The sequence below is a fragment of the Nuphar pumila genome, chromosome 7 (assembly GCF_984573655.1).
Source record: "Nuphar pumila chromosome 7, dmNupPumi1.hap1.1, whole genome shotgun sequence".
Lineage (NCBI taxonomy): Eukaryota > Viridiplantae > Streptophyta > Magnoliopsida > Nymphaeales > Nymphaeaceae > Nuphar > Nuphar pumila.
In genome coordinates, this window is record NC_143255.1 from 124,969,077 (window position 1) to 124,989,823 (window position 20,747).

Genomic DNA, 20,747 nt, shown 5'->3' on the forward strand with positions numbered 1-20,747 from the left:
GCGCGCTGGGAAAATGGATTTTCTCTTTCAAATAGGGTGCCGGTTATAGCTGTGAGAAATGGATCGGACCCTCAAAAAACGGATCCGAAGGAACCGAACAAGAGCTGCTCAAGCTCAGCTCCTTTTTTTTTTTTTTTTGTTAAGGAAATTATCAAATACCCCCAAACGTTTCTGCCTAATTCATCCCCATACAAAAAGTTTACGACTTTGCAAATGCCCATCAAAGTTTTACTTGGATTAATCAAATGATCCCAATCATAAATTATAGTTGGGTTGTTTTTGGATTAACCTATCATGATGAGAACTTATCATTTTACGCCTGTAACTAGATAAATAAAACATGTAGGGCTGTGAACGTGAATGTATTTAGCAACAAATTTATTGCCTACAATGATACTTAACCATTGACCTCCATAGTATAAATCACAACTTTAACCACAACATCATAAAGCTTGCTGTTAAATATCATTCAAAAAACAATTGTATATTTAGATTGTGATAAGCCAATCAACCCAACAATTACTCAACACAAACTAAATGCATTTTCATCTGACCCAAAAGCCAATGTAGTTACAAAAGTTTTATTAATTCAAGAATCAAGATCAATTAGCTATTGCTATTACTTTGATAGTAACTATGTGTGTTTTAAGGCTTTCATTTATATCTGACAACTTAATCCACTTAATTTTGAGCCTATATAGATTTGGGAAAAGTGGTAGTTGTCTGATACTTTTTAAGCCTATAGCGAGCCTATCCAGTAAATAAGGGTTTTAGGTTGTATTTTGGAAATTTGACTTTGCATGTTTTTGGCCTGTTGATTTGCTAGAAAATGACACTGAGATCATGTTTTTTGATGAAAATAAACATGATTTTTTAAGCTTAGACTATTTTTAAAAATTATTAATTTTTAAATCTTATAAAAACCTAACTGTGTCATAATCAAAAGATTCAAGAGTGTTCCTATAAAACTAAGCATATAGATCATATCTGTATGATCAAATTTTAGTAGGTGAGTTTCTTACATGAGGTGAAACTAAACTTTTCTTGAGAAATATGTGGCGGCAAATAACTAAAATCTATATTTTATTATAAAAATGAGGTCACCTTCCAGTATGACGGCATGAGCATGCCATTTATGTGAAAGTTGTTTCCCATGAGTGGGTTTGTAAGAAATGCCCCTTACTAAAATGGATAACTACAGTCACTTACATCCAAGCATGAAGGAGTTAAAAGCTTAAATCCTTAAAGGTGTTACTTATGCTTCCAAGCAATAGAGAGAATTCATAATTTCTTTGAAATTTATTTTCCTTGAAGTCCAAATTCTGTATTTCTTCTGACTCTTTGCAAATCCCTCCAACACCAGTTCCCAAACATAGCCTAAAATACTTCGTATTAAAATTGAAAGCAATAGGCCTATAAAGGCTTTGCTCATCTCGTAAGGCTCACTTGTGAATGTCAGCAAGTTGAGGGGATGTCATGAGTTCGAAGTCCATAGGTGGTGTCCTTTACCACACGGTTGAAACTGGGTGTACACTCCAATGTCTAGTAAATGATGGGGGGTTTAACCTTGAATTATCCACAAGAAAAAAAAATTGAAAGCAATAGGTTTGGAACTCTATAAACCTACATTGCTTGCACACCAAAGTCCAAACACTTCAACCATTTATTTGACACTATATTATATGATATTAAATATATCGCATGATATCTAAGTATACATAAAATGATCGTATTGCACAGCAAAAATTATGTGTTTCCTAAAACGCCTCATAATCTACCAAATATGTAGAATGAACAATATCGCAGGTTCCAATGTTTTCTTACCATTTTTACCCTTTGTATGTGTGAATTTTTTATTTTCGCATGTCATGATACTAAAATAATATACTCACGGAACTCATCAACAAAATCACATCTAAAGTTGCAAAATTCTAAAAAAGAATGAAAAAATCCAAACAATTTGTGAAACTCATCACGAGTTTCACGCAAAAACCTGCAAAAATTATAACATTTGCGGAAGTTCGATAAATGCAAAATAGTTGAGTATCACATGAAGTATTGTAAAATCTAAAATATTTGTGAAAGTCTGATATTATAAAATCTCTTATTTGAATCGCACTCGCAGTGCAAAATTACTTTTTTTCTGGCAAAAAATTACCCCATATAAATGCATGTTTAGGTTTTTTGTTGTTTTTTCTCATTTGTATATGAAAAATGTGGTAACCCCAATCCTCCTGCCTCTTGAACCCCAACCCTTCCCACCATTCCTGTGAAAGTTGTTTGTTTTACCTCGTGCAAGGTTGCAGTATCCTTCCCCTCCACTTTTTCGGTTAGCTATTAAAGTGACTTTCATACAATATATCTATTGTTTAGTTGTTTTTTCTTTTCTGTACAATGTAGTTTCATCTTTCTTTTGTTTGGTTGTTGTTGTAGACTTATTATGTATGTTTCATTGTTGTTGATGTTACCCTATGTAAATATGTAATATTTGTTACCATATTTATTGTTTAGGGTTTACAATTTTTATGAATTTTTGTATACAATACATATTATTTTATTATATATATATTTATATATATATATATATATATATATATATTTATAATGTTCATGGTCTTCTTTTTTGTTTGGTTGTTGTTGTAGACTTATTATGTATGTTTAGTTGTTTAGGGTTTACAATCTTTAAGGATTTTTACCTATAATTACCTACAAAAGTCTGCACCAATATGCATCACAGAGTTTGCCTTTAAATAGCATGTTGCCATAATGGAGTTCATAGTTTATTAAAAGCATCAAACTCAATTGTTCCTAAGAAAACTATGCGTGTCCATAATTTAGGTTATGACTATGAGTTAAAAGCACTTGGTGCTAAATATTGTATGATTTTGTGATATTTTCTTCAACCGATGCATCATTTTTAAAGAATATGGAAGCCTTCAATTTAGAAATTTACATGTAAAAGTTGAACATGGTTATGTGATATTTTTATTTTTAAATCATACACTTAGATAGCATAAAATTTGAATTACACAATTACCTTAAAATCGATTTATGTTGCAGATATTGATTTTTGTCAATTGAAGCAATTATCACTGTTTTTTTTGGAGATGAATATGGAAGCGAAGATGTTACTGGTTGTATAATTCGATGGAGATTTATGAACTTGTTGACAGTAACACCGAAGAGATGGTACATAATATTATTACATATTCTATATTGTGCTTCTTTTGTTCAACTACTCGTTCAGGGTCATTTTTTTCATGGATTGATTGATTATGATATTTACTCAAAATAGTCAGTCGTTGTTATGCAAGACATTCCTAGATAATCTAATCAGTAATTACTTTTGTATATGTGTATTCACTTGGTATATGAATGTTACATGTATGATTGCAGAATATATGTCCTTTTGTATACACGATACTTAAGATTAACGAACCATTAAATTTCATACAGGTATACCATGCTATGTGTTCATGTTTTTTTTCTTTTATGATATTTGTCGCACGTTTACTGAGTGACCTTTTTTTAGGCAGATATAACTGCATTTAGGCATCAATTGATAAAGGCCTATAAATGTGAAAGGAAGATTGTCCATAAGGAGTGAAAGAAAAAGAGGGTTGAGATTGCGACAATGAAAGTTGATGAAGAATCGAAAATGAAGGATGTAGAAATGATATTGAATAATGAGGTGCCAAATGACGATGAGAGTTTATAAGTGCTCTGGGTAGTCATGGGTGACATAACAAAGCAATGAGCCAATGACTTTTTTCGTGTTTTTGTTACGTATATTAATTGATTAATTGAAACTTTAGATATTATTGAAGTTGTTTAAATTTTGCTATGTATATTAATTAATGAATGTGTGGGTTATTTATATTAATTAATTAATTGAAGTTGTTTGAGTCTTGTTTTGTGAGGATGATGACTTGTGTATATAATAGAGAATGAAGTTTGAATATTAATTTTTTAGGGTGATGAATTGTGTATATAAGATGGAATAAAGTTGTTTGAGTCTTATTTTTTGAGGAGGATGAATTATGTATATAACAGGGAATGAAGTTGTTTGAATCTTGTAAATTGTTAGATGTGTTGTTTTTGTATAATGTGTGAAAAAATACGAAATGAACATGCGTATGTAACTGGTGAATTTTTGCACCAGAAATTTTTTTTGCAAGGTGCATGCGATTTTTTATTCATTTAAAAAAAAATGAGAAAGTAAATTCGCAAGGTACTTGCGAATTTTTATTCATTCTTTTTTATTTAAAAAAGAATGAATGAAAAGTCACACATACCTTGCGAATCTACTTTCTCGTTTAAAAAAAGGATGAAAATTTGCATGCACCTTGTGAAATTTCTTCCTAGTGCAAAAATTCACCAATTACAAATATATGTTAATTCAGTGTTTTTTCATATATTATACACAAATAATTTTCATAAACAAATCAATCACCTATTACAAAAATAACACATACCAACAACTTATAATATTCAAACAACTCCATTTCCTATTATATACACAATTCATCATCCTAAAAAAATAAGACTTAAACAACTTCATTCTTAAATATCTTTAATTAATTAACGTGTATAACAAAATTCGAACAACTATATTCAAAAACAAGTTCAATTGATCAATTACTATACATAATAAATTTCAATAATATACAAAGTTCGATTAATGTACATAATTCATCGCTTTAGGTGCTCGTTGATGTAATTTTGTAAGTTAGCGATAAGAGCACCTTGAGAGATAAGCATCTCTCTTAAATGAGCATTTTATATATTTGCCCTAGTAGCACTTGTTGTAACCCCAACTTTCTCTTGGATGTAGACATTATCTCCCTCTTCATCCCTTTGTACATCCGCTATGGATTTCATGTTGATGTCTTCCCCACCGTCGTATCAGCCTTCTAGATCATATTCAAACAAAGTGAGGTAATCATTCTTTTTATCTTTTATTGGGTCGTAGATTGTTTTACTAACTACTCCAAGGCAACACAGTGTTTGTTGAACAAAGTCAAATTGTCAAACTACTCAGTTGGCTAGTTGCCACTCAACTTTGTTCATGTTGTGTAACTAAATGTTATTCTTTGCAAGATCTTTCACGTATACAACCACATCCTCACGATTCTTATCTACCACGTCTACGTAGGGACACTACGTTACCTAAAATGCAACAACATCATGAATGACTCCAACAAAAGAATGAATACCTCCAACAACAAAATGAAAACTTCCAACTGGTTTTTTGAAGAAAACTTACATGTGCTTTAGTGATGTTTTGTAATTGTGTTATGCAAGACGCCCTATTGATATTAGGACCCAACCCTCTTCGATAATTTTTATCCTCATTGTCATGTGTCTATCTCCACATTGTAGCACAAGAAAATTCAAGGAAAGAGTTACGTCATAAGGCATTTTAATGAATATGTGCTCTCATATCCAAACATGGAAGAATCAATAAAAGGATTAGTATCACATTAATAATTTATATATAACAAATATAAAGAAATATTAAATAAAAAACAAGAAAGAATGAATACCTCTAACAAAACCAAAATGCTTACAATATCTTTTTTATGAGTTTTGTACTCAGACAAACCTGCATACATGTGTGCAAGAACACCAGTTCCTCATGCATATTCATTGATGAAAGTCAATGGTTGCAACAATTTCAAGTACGACCCATGGATCATCTTTCCATTCAAGTCTATGAATAAGCATGCACAAAAAAAATGGAGAAAGAATACTCTGATGTTGTTCATCAAATTCTTTCCACCCTTCCTTCTAAAAGTCAGTACTAGCTTCCCAGGATAACTCTTTATCAATATGGGGTCATAGTGGTTCGTCAACCATAATAACTTGACTCCAACATTGTCCCATACCTCATCATCATGATCTTTGAGGACACAACCCAAATTCTTGAATGACTCCCAGCAATGCCCAATCATTGACTTCCTATAACACTTCAATTTGATGATTCGTGCTACATCCTCTAATGTAATTGTCACCTCAATGTCTCCAAAGATGAATGCATTTGAAGATGGACTCTAAAACCGCACAATAGAATCTACAAGACTATAGCCAATGTTTCATGTGGTGATCTCCACTTTTTTTTTAAAATGCATCCGATCCATCAAATCTTCTTATTTTTCTTCTTTGTACTGACTAGTGTAACTTGTGTATTTTTTCTCTTCTCTGGTATCATATTGTAATAAAAAACTTAATTCCTATGATAACAATAGTAAATTGGATAATATACATGCAAAAATCGAAACAACAGTAAACTAAATAATATACATAAAAAAATTGATAACACCTATACATGCAACAATCTTTGGTTTCATCTCGTAATAAAAAATGATAACAATAAATTGAATAATATACATAAAAAAACCAAAAACAATTAAGGAAACTAATATGCAATGTTCTACGCACCGAAAAAACTAAAAAACAACTCATTAAACTGGATAATATATATGAAAAACAAACTAAGGGATGTAATTGACACATACAATCAATTTAAAAAATATATGTTTTTATAAAAAAAACAATAGTGAAAAACTATTCACTGAAAAACCTAGCCATCGGTAACCTTACAAAAAAAAAAAAACTTGGTTGAGGGACGCCGATAACCGATGGTTTTATCAGAATATTTGATGAAGATTTGCCGAAAAACTCATCGAAAGAAGGACAAAATTTGAGATTTTTCACCGTTGGTGAACCACTGTCGATGAACTGCCGTCGTTAAAGGATTTTCACAAAGTTAATGCCCACTAGAATATTTGTCTAAATGTCATCAGAATGTTGTCAGAATGACTGGGGACCACAAGAATGCTAGGTGTTGCGAAAATAGGGCATCCAGATGAAAAAAGGGGTTGCAAAATGAAGTATCATTTATATTAGACGGAATTTCGCAAGAAAAAATAATTTCGTAATACGGGTATGATTCCAATAAGAAATTTTACAATATCGAACTTTCGCAAATATTTTATATTTCACAATACTTCATGAGATACTCGTAAACAATTTTGAAATTATTGGACTTTTGCAAATTTTATGATTTTCGTAGGTTTTTAAAAATTGTTTGGATTTCCACATTCTTTTTTTTTGGAATTTCATAACCTCAGATGTGATTTCGTTGACGAGTTTTGTGAGTGTATTATTTTAGCACCATAATGTACGAAAATTGAAAATTCGCACCTATGAGGGGTAAAAGCGATAAAAAAAATTGAGAACCTGCAATATTGCCCATTTGGCGAATTTGATAAATTGTGAGACATTTTAGGAAACACATATTTTTCACCGTACTGTATAATTATTTCCCATTAAGTATATGCAAACGAGTGTGACAAATATCGGTGTTCTCTTGTTTTTTTAAACAAAACATGAAATTACGCCCAGTTGTTTAAACATAAACATCTCCAATTACCAACCAAAATCCATTTATTTACTTTAATTTTCTTTCCTTTGCATATATTTAATTTTCTATCTTTATCGTTCAATATTTTGCCCATAAAAGCGCAAGAGGATGAAAATTTCCAAAACCTCGAGAGAAAAAATAAAAGAAAGAAAGGAAAAAAAAACTGGCTTTCCTTCCCCCATTTTAAACATGTCTAGCGATGTCAACGGGTCAGATGTTACCTGACATCTAACCTGAATCTGAATATGATTAGTCCGAATCGGTATTAAATTTCACATCCGTACGTGTAAATGGATTTTAAGCTAGTTGGATTGGGATTCGATTTAAGCTGATCCCATCCAACTCTGAATAGGTCAGATCTGATTAGGCCAGACTTGGTATTGCCTAGGTCTGACCCGAGGCCCACCCGTTTACATCCCTACATCTACATCTGTTAGACTGTTACTATGATGCAGACATCCCATAAGGAAACTACAAATCGCACAATCACATATTTTTCCAATACTAAAAAACCCAGCTGTCAACCTTCTCTTGTAAACTGTAAAATGCACGTCCGAGGACTTGGATGAGACTAACACGGATATCTGAATCCCCACCACCACCATCATCATCATCATCATCAAAACTTATTCCAACTATATAAGTTCAGCTCAAGTTACTGAGATAATAATGATGGACAAAAATTTAAATCATATCACATGACGTAAAATCTCCTGCAGATCTACAAGCAAGCTATGATTCACAGGAAGCTGAAACAGATATACAAAACGCTGTGCGGAACAAGTTCATGAAAGTGACTGCAGGAACAAACCGATACAACCGGGCATAAAATGTGTCATTTACATACGACTTCAGTCATTTCAGAAGTAAGAAGCACGACCCTCCGCAGCAGCCGGCCTACTAATAGGCCCATAAGAGGCGAGCAGATACCAACTAATAGAAAAACAAAAGCGCGCATGCAGAGAAGCCCATAAGGGATGGAATGGAAGGGAACATCGGGTGGGCTGCGAGCGATAACACCCATGCAGATATAATCAACTTCAGAAAAACAATCATAATCATGCACAAATGAACAAAAAGAAGATTCAGGCATCAGTAGAGTTCATGGCCAGCATGCGCATCATTGCTGTTGCACATATGCAGAGTAGAGTGAAGAGAAAACACAAACATATGATAATGAGAAAAATATGGCAGAACACCGGCTTGAAGAACGATTTATGGGTGACCAACGCATGCAACATATGCAGTGGTGTGACGTGCAGATGATCAACAAACTAAAGCGTGCACACATCTAAGGATGGACTCAGAGGGCTTTGTGCTACAAGCGACCGGGCCCATCTCAAGTCAGGCCTAGCCTTCGCGGCCAAAATTTTTGCACCCAGACCTGGAACAACCCCTACAAGACTCCACAGGCAAAATGCATGTCTAGAATGCAAGCTGTGAAGGTACAATTCATGTAAAAAAAATCACGGAAAAATGACCAAAAACTGTGCCCAATGCACCAATATATCAACACTTCCAAACAGTACCATGTTTGCACACAAGGCACTCAGCGTACACATACTTAAGTTAGAAATTCCCAAAACTTCAGTTTTCAAAACAATACAAGATCAGCAAACTGTTCAGTTGCTGGTTATCAAAACAAGTACATCATGACAAACTGAAGTCTCCCATTTCACATCTTCTGCATAAGTCCCAGCCACTTTACCCCATCATGTAATATATCTGTATCGAAACTCCCCAAATCTAGGAGGGACTTCTTTTGCAATAATAACTGGTTCAGTAAAAAGTAAATGGGAGGAATGCTAAGAAGCTCAAAGAAGTTGCAAGCTATCAACTGTGCATGGCCAAACCAATTGCCTCCCCCATAAACACCAGAAATTGCAAAATTGGCAACCAAACAAAATGAAATTCAGCATTCTCGCAGGGTATATAATTTGTGGAGATCCTCACATTCTGAACGAAAGTAACTGGGTCTGAAGGGCTTGGTTGTCTTCTAACAGCCGGTCATATTCCAGAAGCAAATCTTCAGATTGTTTCTGAAGGGCAAGAACATTAGACTCCGCATCTTGCAACCACTTCACCTTCTCTTCATATCCCAGTTTCAATGTCTCTAGTTCTTCTGATAGTCGTGAGATCTCTTCTTTCAGAGTCTTTGTTTCTTGAGAAGCCTTCTCTTCCTTCTCTTTGAGGAGCAGACACTCTTCCTGAAGCTTTTTGGCATGTAATTTCGAAGTGCTGAGTGCTATACGAGAGCCACTTAGTTTTCTAAGATAGTGATGCAGCCGAATAATGCCAAAACCTAGAAAAAGAGAGTATCCTGCAAGAACATGTATAGCTCTTCAGAACTCTAATAGGCCATAGTAATGTACCTCAGTACATATCTCACTGTCATGTACCACGATCAGTTTTCTCAAGAGCCAGAACACTCAGAATATCATAAAGAACCAACATGCAAGTGCAGATATGACATAATTAACAATCAACCAAGCTGGCTGGTAGCCGCACTAGCCAGAGAGAAAACTGCCATCAACAGCTCAATATCAACCTTTCCAGAATAAAGATCAGAAAATTTACTGTTGCACTGTGCTCTACTTCTCACAAAAAAAGTAAAAGGGATAAAAGGACCAATTGCTGTTCCAGAGAAGTGGTTTGAAACTTCGATACAACTCAACTTGTATGTAACAATGTCAACTCTCTGTATTGACTTCTACATTTGCAAGAAAACGTGAGGAGACCTACTCTAGCAAAGTCATGTCAGATAAATTAGGAGGCTTTTGAGTTGATAAAAGATAACCAATCTTCAAGAAAATGCCCTTTTATTTTCTGCTGCACCACCAATACACCCCTTTTCAATTGGTTGTGTGTGTGCCTCTCTCTCTCTCTCTCTCTATATATATATATATATATATATATATATATATATATATATATATATATATATATATGTGTGTGTGTGTGTGTGTGTGTGTGTGTGAGAGAGAGAGAGTAGATCCTAACAATTTATGTCCTAAACACTTTTAAAAATATAGTTGTATGTGTTTCTTGCTTAATCCAAACCTGTAGATCTGTTCATCATTATGTATTTGCTAAAAAACATGCTTTGGATTGAATCAATTTAATGAAAAGCAGATTTTCATAATTTTCTTTCATTAAGCTTTCAGTGCAATACGAGTTGTTGATTTTTGACCACTCTAAAGACACATCTAAACATTAAAATTGCCTAATCTAATACAAGTTTTCTATGGAAGCTGTTTAGGAGCAACTCATAACTCTCTCTCTCTCTCTCTCTCTCTCTCTCTATATATATATATATATATATATATATATATATATATATATATATATGGGTAATACATCCGTGCTAAATAGGTTTTTCAGCTTTTCTGGTGTTTTTTTTTTGCAGTTCCGACCCCATATATGTGTTGGGCACAGTCGATTTACTAGGAATCCATACCCTGGATCATGTGTTTTCAATGAAAAAATGATATTTGAAGCCTAAAAAATTTACAAAGATTTTGGGCCCCGTTGAATTTTTGAACCTTATAAAAACCCACCCATGTGTCAGAATCGAACGCTTCAAGAGATGATCCTGATAAAGTCAAGTACATAGATCACATCTGTATGGCCAGAATTTAAAAAGAAAAAGAAAAACGCCTAAAAAACCAATATAGCATGGATGTATTACCCATATATACATATATATATATATATATAGAAGAAAATATTGGCTACACCCATGGGTTCAAAGCACCCTAGCTAACACTCATAGAGCACATTGTGTTGACCAAATATGACCCTACAAATGTGTTCGGCATGGCCAAAATAGTGGGAATCAACCCTTGGAATTGGATCGTATATTCTCAATGTAAAAATATGATTGTTTTAGGGGTAAAAGTTTGATTATAGGCCGTGATTTTTCAATCCCTGGAAAATCTGACATATATATTGAAAAAACATGTTCAGAGGGCTATTTTTTCTACTAAAAAAAACATGTAGATCACGTTTTGAGGGTCAGATCTGTAAAAAAAAATGGAGTTTTCCACTAGTGGGTTTAGAACCCATGAGTGTAGCCAATGTTCTTGATATATATATATATATATATATATATATATAGAGAGAGAGAGAGAGAGAGAGAGAGAGAGAGAGAGAGACTGCATGTCTGCTGGTTCCATTTGTTTGCAATCCTATGATTTACCCCTATAAATTTGAAAGGTTGAAGTTGTTTCATTCATCTGGTTTTTACCAGCTTTTCTGCTTACTGGGTTCAGGGTATTTGAAACTTGGTAGTTCACATACAAAACAATGTTTTTCATTCTTTTGACAAATGACAATGGATCTTACTATTATCTATGTGTTTGAAATCTGCATGTCATATGAGATCTAAAAAAAATCATGTCTTTGTAATGAATTACAATTGTAAGCCCCACCCTATTCAAAATAGAAATTTCACATACTCCATTTAAACCATAGTCCTACTATCACAATTATCAAACTGAAATCTTTCTAAAAATTTTCAAAGTTTTTTCATTTGTCTGATAAAGTCCTTGGAGGAACCTATCTCAAGAAGCAAATGCAAAAAAACAATTGGCATCTGAATACATGGTCACTGAAAAAACATTCATCACATTATAAAATAACTTTAAAGAGTTGCAAATCGTATGAACATGTCTTCATCATCAGATGGCAAAGCTTGATAACTGGCATCAAAGGTAGACAATAAAATAAATGTATATTTATAATTTTAAGCACCTTTAAATATCAAAAGGGTAGATATTATCTAGTTAGGACATCATAAGGCAACCCCTTTCAACATCCTTTTTCGTTTTTTGATAGGCAAGTTAGGGTTAGACTGAACCCCGTCAGTCACAATTATGTGATTTTGAATCACATTGTGAGTGGGAACCACTCAAGAGGTTCATCTTTCCATAATCTATCCAATCCCTCTCTCTCCAACGTGGCCAATCTCTTAGCAATATAGTTTTAATCCTTGGATATAAATCTATGTGTGCTACTGAATGTGTACCTTTTTATAAAGAACATGCTGATAAACAAGATGCAGATGCCCAAGCCCCTCGAATGTGCTAATAATAAGTTGGACTACATCATGTCTGGATGGTTCAGGCATCACTCGGGATTCCTCATGAATTCCATTGATTGGCCACCAATTCCATTTTTTTCCTCATTTCCCTCTCTCTTACTAATCACCCAATCTTGATAAGCATTACATTATGGTCTCTTATTGAAAACCCAATGAACCATTTGCTCACGCAGAGGCTGTCGGTATTCAGCACAATTAAGCTTTATGAGATGACCCTCATGTTTGCAAAATACATTCTCTAGTAGCAGTCAAAAATTTCGCTTGCCCTTCCCAAGGTGTTCGCTTCATCAAACAACTTATTACTCAATTTTCTTACAAGAATCTGAAAAATTATTCACCAAGAACTTATCTTCTTTACTTGAAATTTCACTTTTCTCATTGTTTAGCTCATAAAGAAAAACAACTTTGGTGATCATCAGCCAAACATAAGCAGCTTTTTTCATATAATATTTCCCACTGGACATTGAATGGATGGATTGATGGCTTTTCCTTTGCCTATCAACAAGAATGTGACGGAAAGCTGTACATCTATCTTCTTTATGCATTATAGCTAAGTATGCTCGACCCTAGATTGTTAAGGTTTTAGTTCAACATTCATGCCCGACCATATTCCACAAGAGGTTGGGTACCTGAAGCTGATATGCAGCACTACTTGAAACCTAGATCTTCAAGTCAAAGGCAAGACTATGCATAATTAGCAAGTGGTTTTCCCTAAATTTCTTTCATGTAATCATAATAATTTTATGCAATCACACTCAAAGTTGAGGCAAGAGTAACATTCAACATCTGAAGTGTGGAACGGATTAAGGTACAAAGAGATGAGGAAGCATTTATCCCTTTCAACAGTTTCAAAGAATAATAACATCTATAGAGATGGAAGGTGGAACTAACCATCGTAGGACGTATCATATAGAGATGTGTTTCCACTTTTCAACTACACATTGACAAGTTCACTATGCTTTTGAAAGCAGCGTGGTGCTTTCAATGAAAAGAGAAGACAGTTACAGATAGGAATCGTGCCTGACTAACAGGTAACGGCAGACATTGAAGTAACCACGAGTCTCTATTGATCAACAGTTGTCTCTTCTTCGCATCAACCTTACTTACAACCTCCCTACCCACATGATACCTACCCACATGATACAATCTATCAAAACTATGCCAAAATCAGCCACTTATCTGGCCACCTTCCTTACAACTGAAACAATTCCTAAATGTGCCTAAGAACTGAATCCACCATTTCAAGACACTAAAACCATTCACCTCGCGCATTAGACCGGAACAGTTGGTACGCGTGCCACCACTCTACATTACACCAAATCGATCTGGACCCAACACTGATCTTAGCAGGCCAGAAACAAGAACCATTTGCCCAGTAAAGATTGGTGGCATAGATCCTATCATTGCCAATACTCCGAACATCCCGATTCTTCAGTATCTGTTTTTAGCACCATTTCCTTCAACTCAAAACTATGAAAAAATATAGATCATTCCCAACAAGACCAATAATTTGCAACTCATAAATATACAAAAACAAAAAATCCATGAAAAAATATGGGGAAAAAACACCTACCCATAAAAAAAACTTTACTACACCAAAAACGTAATAAAAACGTCAAATATCAACACACAAAAACAACCCCAGATGACAAAAGTACAGCCAAAGTTAAGAAGCACAAAGAATGGGCAAACAGAGAAAGAAAGATGGAAGGGGTGGCTTGGCAGGGTGTTGTACCCGTAAGAGAAGCTTCTAGAAGGCGGGTCCTCCAAAGGACCTGATCCATGGGGGTGGTGGTGCCGATCTTCAGTCCCTTGTTCTGAATCTTGAAGATGCTGATAATGTTGGATAGAAGGATCAGTGCCATGGTACAGGCTAGGGTTTTGATGGTGGCAGGGCCCCTCCCCACGTTGAGCTGGTCCAGCCCCCTCATGGTCAGCTCCCTCAGAGGGCCTATCTTGATCATCAGCAACAATGCCACCGCCCCCTCCACAAACAACACCAAGAACAATAGAGGGATCATCCTCTTTCTCCCCTTTTAGTCTCTAAACCAAAGGTGGGAAAATGATAGAGATGGAGGAAAACAGAGTTGTGAGGAGGGTGGGAAAGAGGAAAGGGTCATGGGATTTGGAGGCTTGTTGGGGAGGAGAGCAGATCAGACACCTGAACTGAGGGAAGGAAAGTAACAGAACCTGTCAAGTTTTCAGGGGCAGTGTGCTCAATAAACGGATTCTACGTAGGACCGTCGATCGTTGTATCATATAGCTTTGGCAAATTTTCATTTAGGCGCCAACCTCTTGCCACTAATTGCGGAGATAGGCCTCACCTTTCTCAGTTTTCTCATTTTGGCCTTTGGTATCCTTGGAAACCTGTCACAAAGACTTGAGAGCAGATCAGATGATCTGCCAAATCACGTTAAGGAAAGTGATTTGGCATTATCACCGTCCATTGCTTCATCCCAAGGACCCCACGGTCTTTATGCAGTTTGTGAACGGTGAGGATGCCAAATCACTTTAAAGTGATTTGGCAGATCACCTGATCTGCTCTCAAAAGATTTCGTGGACTCTATGTTAGGGGATATGGATATGGGTTTTACTCGAAGGTTCAAAAGATTTTTCAAAAAATAAAACACGAGGATATGATTTTTTTTATATTTTAATCAATAAAAGACTTTTTTGATGTTTTAATATCTAAGAATGTTATTGAAAGATCATTAAAATGTAATAAAATATTATTTAATATATTAAAATATAAGTGATTAGGGGTGGCCATGGGGCCGGGCAGGCCCGATTAGGACCTGACTCATGTCTCAACCCGAGCTTGACTAGACTCAGTCATAGTAGGGCTCGGGCTGGACCTTTTAGGCCCGACCCAGTTAATGGGTAGGGCCTGACGGGACATGTATAATTTACACACGGGCTCAGCGCAATTAAAGCCTGATTAAACTAATCGGGTTAGGCCCGGCTCGACTTTATTTGGGTTGGGACTGCAAATTGCAGCCCGAGCTCAACCTGATTCGAGTCAAGTACCCCACATCCTGCGGGCTACCGGGCCCAATGTCCACCCATATAGGTGATGTGAATTGGTGTCCAAATATGCGTGTCCGAACAGTGTCACTACTAACTAAGGTTAAATCAAGTCAAACAAAAATGTTCACAATATTTAGTCATTTACCTTTTACTTCGAAAGACAATGCAATAAACTAAAAAGAAACAAGTTTTTTTGTGATACTGGATGTCAACTTAAGATTCATATTTAACACTTACCAAAAAAAAAACTATGACCCATATCAGAAAAGTAAGACCTTTTTTTATAAAATTATAAGCGGGAGATTGACCCTAATAGAAAATTTCTCTATATCTTTCTCTCACCAGAACCCGTATAACTCTCATAAGAAAACAAAAAATTTGCCCATCAAAAGTTTTAATATGATAATTTTTCTGAATGAAAAACTTTTCTTTGTTTGGGTAGCACGCAAAAAATAAAATGAAAAATCTTAGAGAAAATAAGAAAGAAGAGAAGGGGTGGTGTTGGTAGAGCCTCTTCGACACTGTTTCTTTGGGAGGTGGATGGTGGTACTTTTTCACACTACTAATTTTTGTATTATTAACTGCGTATTTAATACTGTAAAAGTCATAATAAATAAGCTTTATTAAATTAAGACCAATGGCCATAGTGAATCCTTAGTGGATAGTACTGTACTTAATAACATTAACTATTACCGCGGCAGTAACTGATAATAGTGCCCGTATCAACTAGGCAGTTTCAACAATTTTGTTTTGCAAATCCGACCATGCGAATGTGTTTAGCATGGTGAATTTGCTAGTAATCAATTGTTGGATCGTATATTTGCGACGAAAAAGATGGTTTTTTGGATGTTTGAATATTTATGAAAATTTTGAGCTCATGATTTTCAAGACTTAAAATATCCTGCTTATGCATCATGATCATGATTCAAGAGCTGGTCTCTATAAGATCAAATCACATCCTTAAGGGTTAGATTCAAGAGAAAATAACAAAAAAAAACATGAAAATCTTAGTATACATGGTAGTTCTCATATTCTAGTCGCCCTCAGATGATACCACAAAAACTTACCACCAAGTCAATATGAAACCAATTGTACTAAAAAAAATCAATTTAAGCAACAAAATCAATTTATATAAACCAATAAAACATAATTATTTACTGCAAGAGCCCCATCACCCATGCCCAAATCAGAAATCCTCAAGCCAAATAAAAAAATTTGAAACCCTAAAAAATACAAAAAAAACCCAAACAAATAATCTGTTAGTTAGAAAGCCCCATCATCCATGCCTCAATAAAAAATCCTCAAGCCAAATAAAAAAAACTGAAACCCTAAAAAACACAAAACCCCCAAAATATGTTATTCATGGATAAATGTTTACTCCATGTTAAAAATGCAAGTTATATAACAAAGAAAACCCGAACAATGAAAATCTCATCAACAGATACTCACAGATGTGTCTGCTGTTATCGCCTGAGTGCTTTTGCCAGTTAGAGCGGTGGAAAGCAATAGTGTGGATATGGGAGACAAAGAAGGAAGTTGATGAGGCCACAATTGCGAGGAAGGAAAAGGGGATGAGGACAAAAGGGATGACTATAAACTCGAGTCCAAGGGGATACTGGCAAGGCACAAATGAAGGAGAAGCCGAGAAGGTGTAAACACCCCAAAATTTTTAGGTCCGTTCTAGACATCCTCATTTCACAGATGCCAATTCCTTGCAGGGCAATGTAGAGTCTCACCCTTAGGTTTATTCCAGTTCAGAAGTCACTTTACCCTATTTTATTACCCTAAGAGGTAAAATTATCATTTTACCTCTTAGTCACCCTTAGCCTTTTGTCAAACAGACTTAGTCGAACTCGTCTTAAGTTCAGAAGAGTTAGAATATCAATCATTTCTAGCTCCACTGAGCTCACGAATGAGCTGTGTCAGTTCATTTGAGCTAAATTCAATTCATTTTAGGCAAACTAGCTTATTTTTAGCTCAAATTTTAGCCAGATTGTCCCTGAATTCAATTGCATTAGATCCTATCCCCATGAGCCTAATATGAGTTCATCAAGAGTTTGAATGATCCAGTTCTAGTTCAAAATCACTTTTCGCATTCTCGGACCTTTATTTTAGCTCGTTTCAGTTTGTTTGAGCTTAATTCAGTCCAAGTTGAACAAACCCCAGTCAATAGAGCTAGTGTTTTAGCTCCAAATTTAGTTCACCTGAGTATAACTAACTTCTAATTCAGTTCATTTCAAACCTATCTAGTTCAAATTAGTTCAGACTAGTTCAGTATCGTGTTTCTACCCCTGCAAGGCAAAAATCCAAAAATAAAAACTTCTTCAGAACATTGTTTCTACCAATTTTCAAACTAGGATAAGTCCCAAAATCGAACTCAGATTAATTTCTTTATTTGATATTCTATCAATATCTGAGATCCAATTCACTTTTTAAATCAGATAATGGATCCAGTATTGGATCTGATATCCATTGTCCATTTCAGGCCCAAACTTTCTATTTCTTTGATTATATCTAGGATCCAATCGTCATTTGGATCCATTTTCTTCATTTTTATCTTCCTTCGAAATCCAGATCTAATCTTTTTCAAGACTTCATATTCAGATCCTTTTCATAATTAAATCAACTTATTTCAAAATAAATTAAGTACTCTCCTTCTTTCAAAAATTGATATTTCAAAGCTGGATCCACTTTTAAAACTTTGATTTGGATTTCAAAAACCAAAATGGATCCAGATCTAGACTCAAAACTCAATTTCTATCCATTTTTTAAAACCAAATCCTTGCATTTCAAATTTCAAATCCAATGTTTTGAGAAAATCTTTCAAAAATAAATCTGGACCCAATTTACAACTCCATCTGGATTTCAAAAACCAAATGGATCCAGATCCAAATTCAAAATCCAGTTTTTATCCTAAATCAATTCTTGGATTTTAAATTCAAATTCAAAATCCAACTTTTATCCGAGTTTCAAAAATAATCTTTGAATTTCAAATTCAAAATCCATATTTTTATAAGATCTTTCAAAATTCAATTTGGATCCAGTTTCAATTCAATTTGGATTTTAAAAAATTCCAAATGGATCTCAGATCCAATTAAGATCCATTATCTTTAATTTCCAAATCTTTTTTATTTTTCACCATTTTATTTCTCTTTTATTTTCAAATCTCTCATTTTTAGTTTTAAAATTCAAAAGAAAAAAATATATTTCTAAAGGGGGCACCACTTGGCATTTTAAATTTAAAATCAATTTCATTAAAAAAACTTACTTTCTTTGTTAAAAACCTTTGTTTTTAAAACTCATTTTAACCTCCCCTTTGTTTTTAAAAACCCACATGGGCACCCACTTGCAAAGGGGTGCCATGTATAAATTTTTTCTCAAACTATCCACTTTGCCTATTTAAGCTTTTTTAAGATACCCCATGTATGCTTCATGGATACCACATCATCCCTAAGCCTAATAAAATATCTAACTTTTCATTTCCAAAGTACCCCTCACTCAACCTATAAATAGACTCCTTAGGGGAGTCTATTTCCATAACTTGAGAAATTGAGAGAATTCTCTTGAAAGTTGGATCTTTCTCTCTCTCTATTTCTTCCCCTCTTGGAGTTGGCGCCAACTTAGAGGAAGCTCCAACTCTCTTGAAGTAAGGCATGCCGCTTCTTCCATAATTTCAATTATTTTTTGCTTGATTTACATTTTGTAATTTCTATTTTATTCAAAAGCCATTAGAATTATGAGATTTGATCTTCTATAGATCAAATCTCATATTCAATTAGCTAAATTAATTTGAATTTATGCACCAATGCTTTTAATTTTATTTTTATATATTTTAATTCTATTTTTGCATCATTTTCATCATCATCCATGATCTGAAATGATAGATCTTATTCTTGATCATTTGATTAATTCATTAATGAGGTTTTATTCTATTCAATCGTGTTTAGATGATATTTTTAATTCTGGTTTGATTTTAGATCCATCAATTCAAATATAATTAGATGGCATTTTAAACTGATTTTTTTACTGCATTTTTCTTCATGTGTTTTCGTGATCTTCACAAAAATTCAATACATTCTAAGATCGTTTGACCCACTTAAAAAATTGGGATTCAAGACCTATTATTTTGGACAACTCAGATTATCCCTGAATTAGGTCCAACTTGCCAGAGTGATTTCTCCCTAACCGGAGATGATATTTCCAATTCATAAAAATCGGTGTCTTAGGCATTGAATTTAGTTTATTCATGCCAATTTTTATAAATTTCTATGGTCATTTCATACCTGATTTTGATCGGAAACCACAACCCTGTTATATTGTGTCATTTTAATTGCTCAATTGTTTATCCATTTCGTGAAAGACATATCTCTCTAATGGGAGATCATTTTTTAGATCTGTAAAATGACTTTTCTTCATCTGTATGTGTAGTTCAATTTTATAAAATTTCAGCCATTTTTATTGTAGGTTTTTATTTCTTTTGTATTTTAAGTCGAAACTCTATCTGTTTGCAATCTCAGGCGTTGCTCAGACCCAGGATCAACTTGTTGCATTTATATCTCTCTAATGAGAGATCATTTTCCAGATATTTAAAAAGTAATTTCTTACTTAGAATATCTAGTTTATGCATGCCAAATTTCATTTTTTTTTATTATTTTTTCATATTGCATTCAGATAAAAAACTAGAACTCTGTCGATTTCCTTTGACAGGTTTTACACAGAATTTAAACCAACTTTCTTGTATTAGATCTTCCTAATGGGATATCATTTTCTAGATCTGTAAATTAAATCTTTCTCCTTTGAATGTATAGTTTATCTCTACAAATTTTTAATAATTTTTATAGATTTTCCATATTCAATTCCAATAAAAAATCAGAACTCTATCATTTTGCCTCATTAATCTTTACTTAAATTTTATCTCATCTTATTTAGATTAGCTCTCTATAATGAAAACTCATTTTTGAAATATGTAAAAAGGGTTTTCTTATATTTTATGTCTAGTTTAACCATGTTAAAGTTCATAAACTTTCATATTAATTTGATATTTCAATTCTACTAAAAAACAAGACTGGTTACAAAACTTTAAGTTCTGTAATAGGTCTATTTCCTGAGATGGAACTGTGACTTTCTGAAGTAACCATTTTCAAACAAAGATTGATTTTTCATTTTTATAAATTAGAGTTGTTTTCTGATTGT

General features: G+C 34.0%; 1 protein-coding gene across 1 annotated transcript; it reads right to left on the reverse strand.

The window, feature by feature from the left end:
• Positions 1-9,375: 9,375 nt before the first annotated feature.
• Positions 9,376-14,548, reverse strand: LOC149833349 (uncharacterized). Its single transcript, XM_090013416.1, has 2 exons — positions 14,263-14,548; positions 9,376-9,746 (listed from the first exon to the last, which is right to left on the reverse strand). The coding sequence occupies exons 1-2, from the start codon at positions 14,546-14,548 to the stop codon at positions 9,376-9,378; spliced, it is 657 nt and encodes a 218-aa protein (XP_089869542.1).
• Between the last annotated feature and the right edge of the window lie 6,199 nt (positions 14,549-20,747).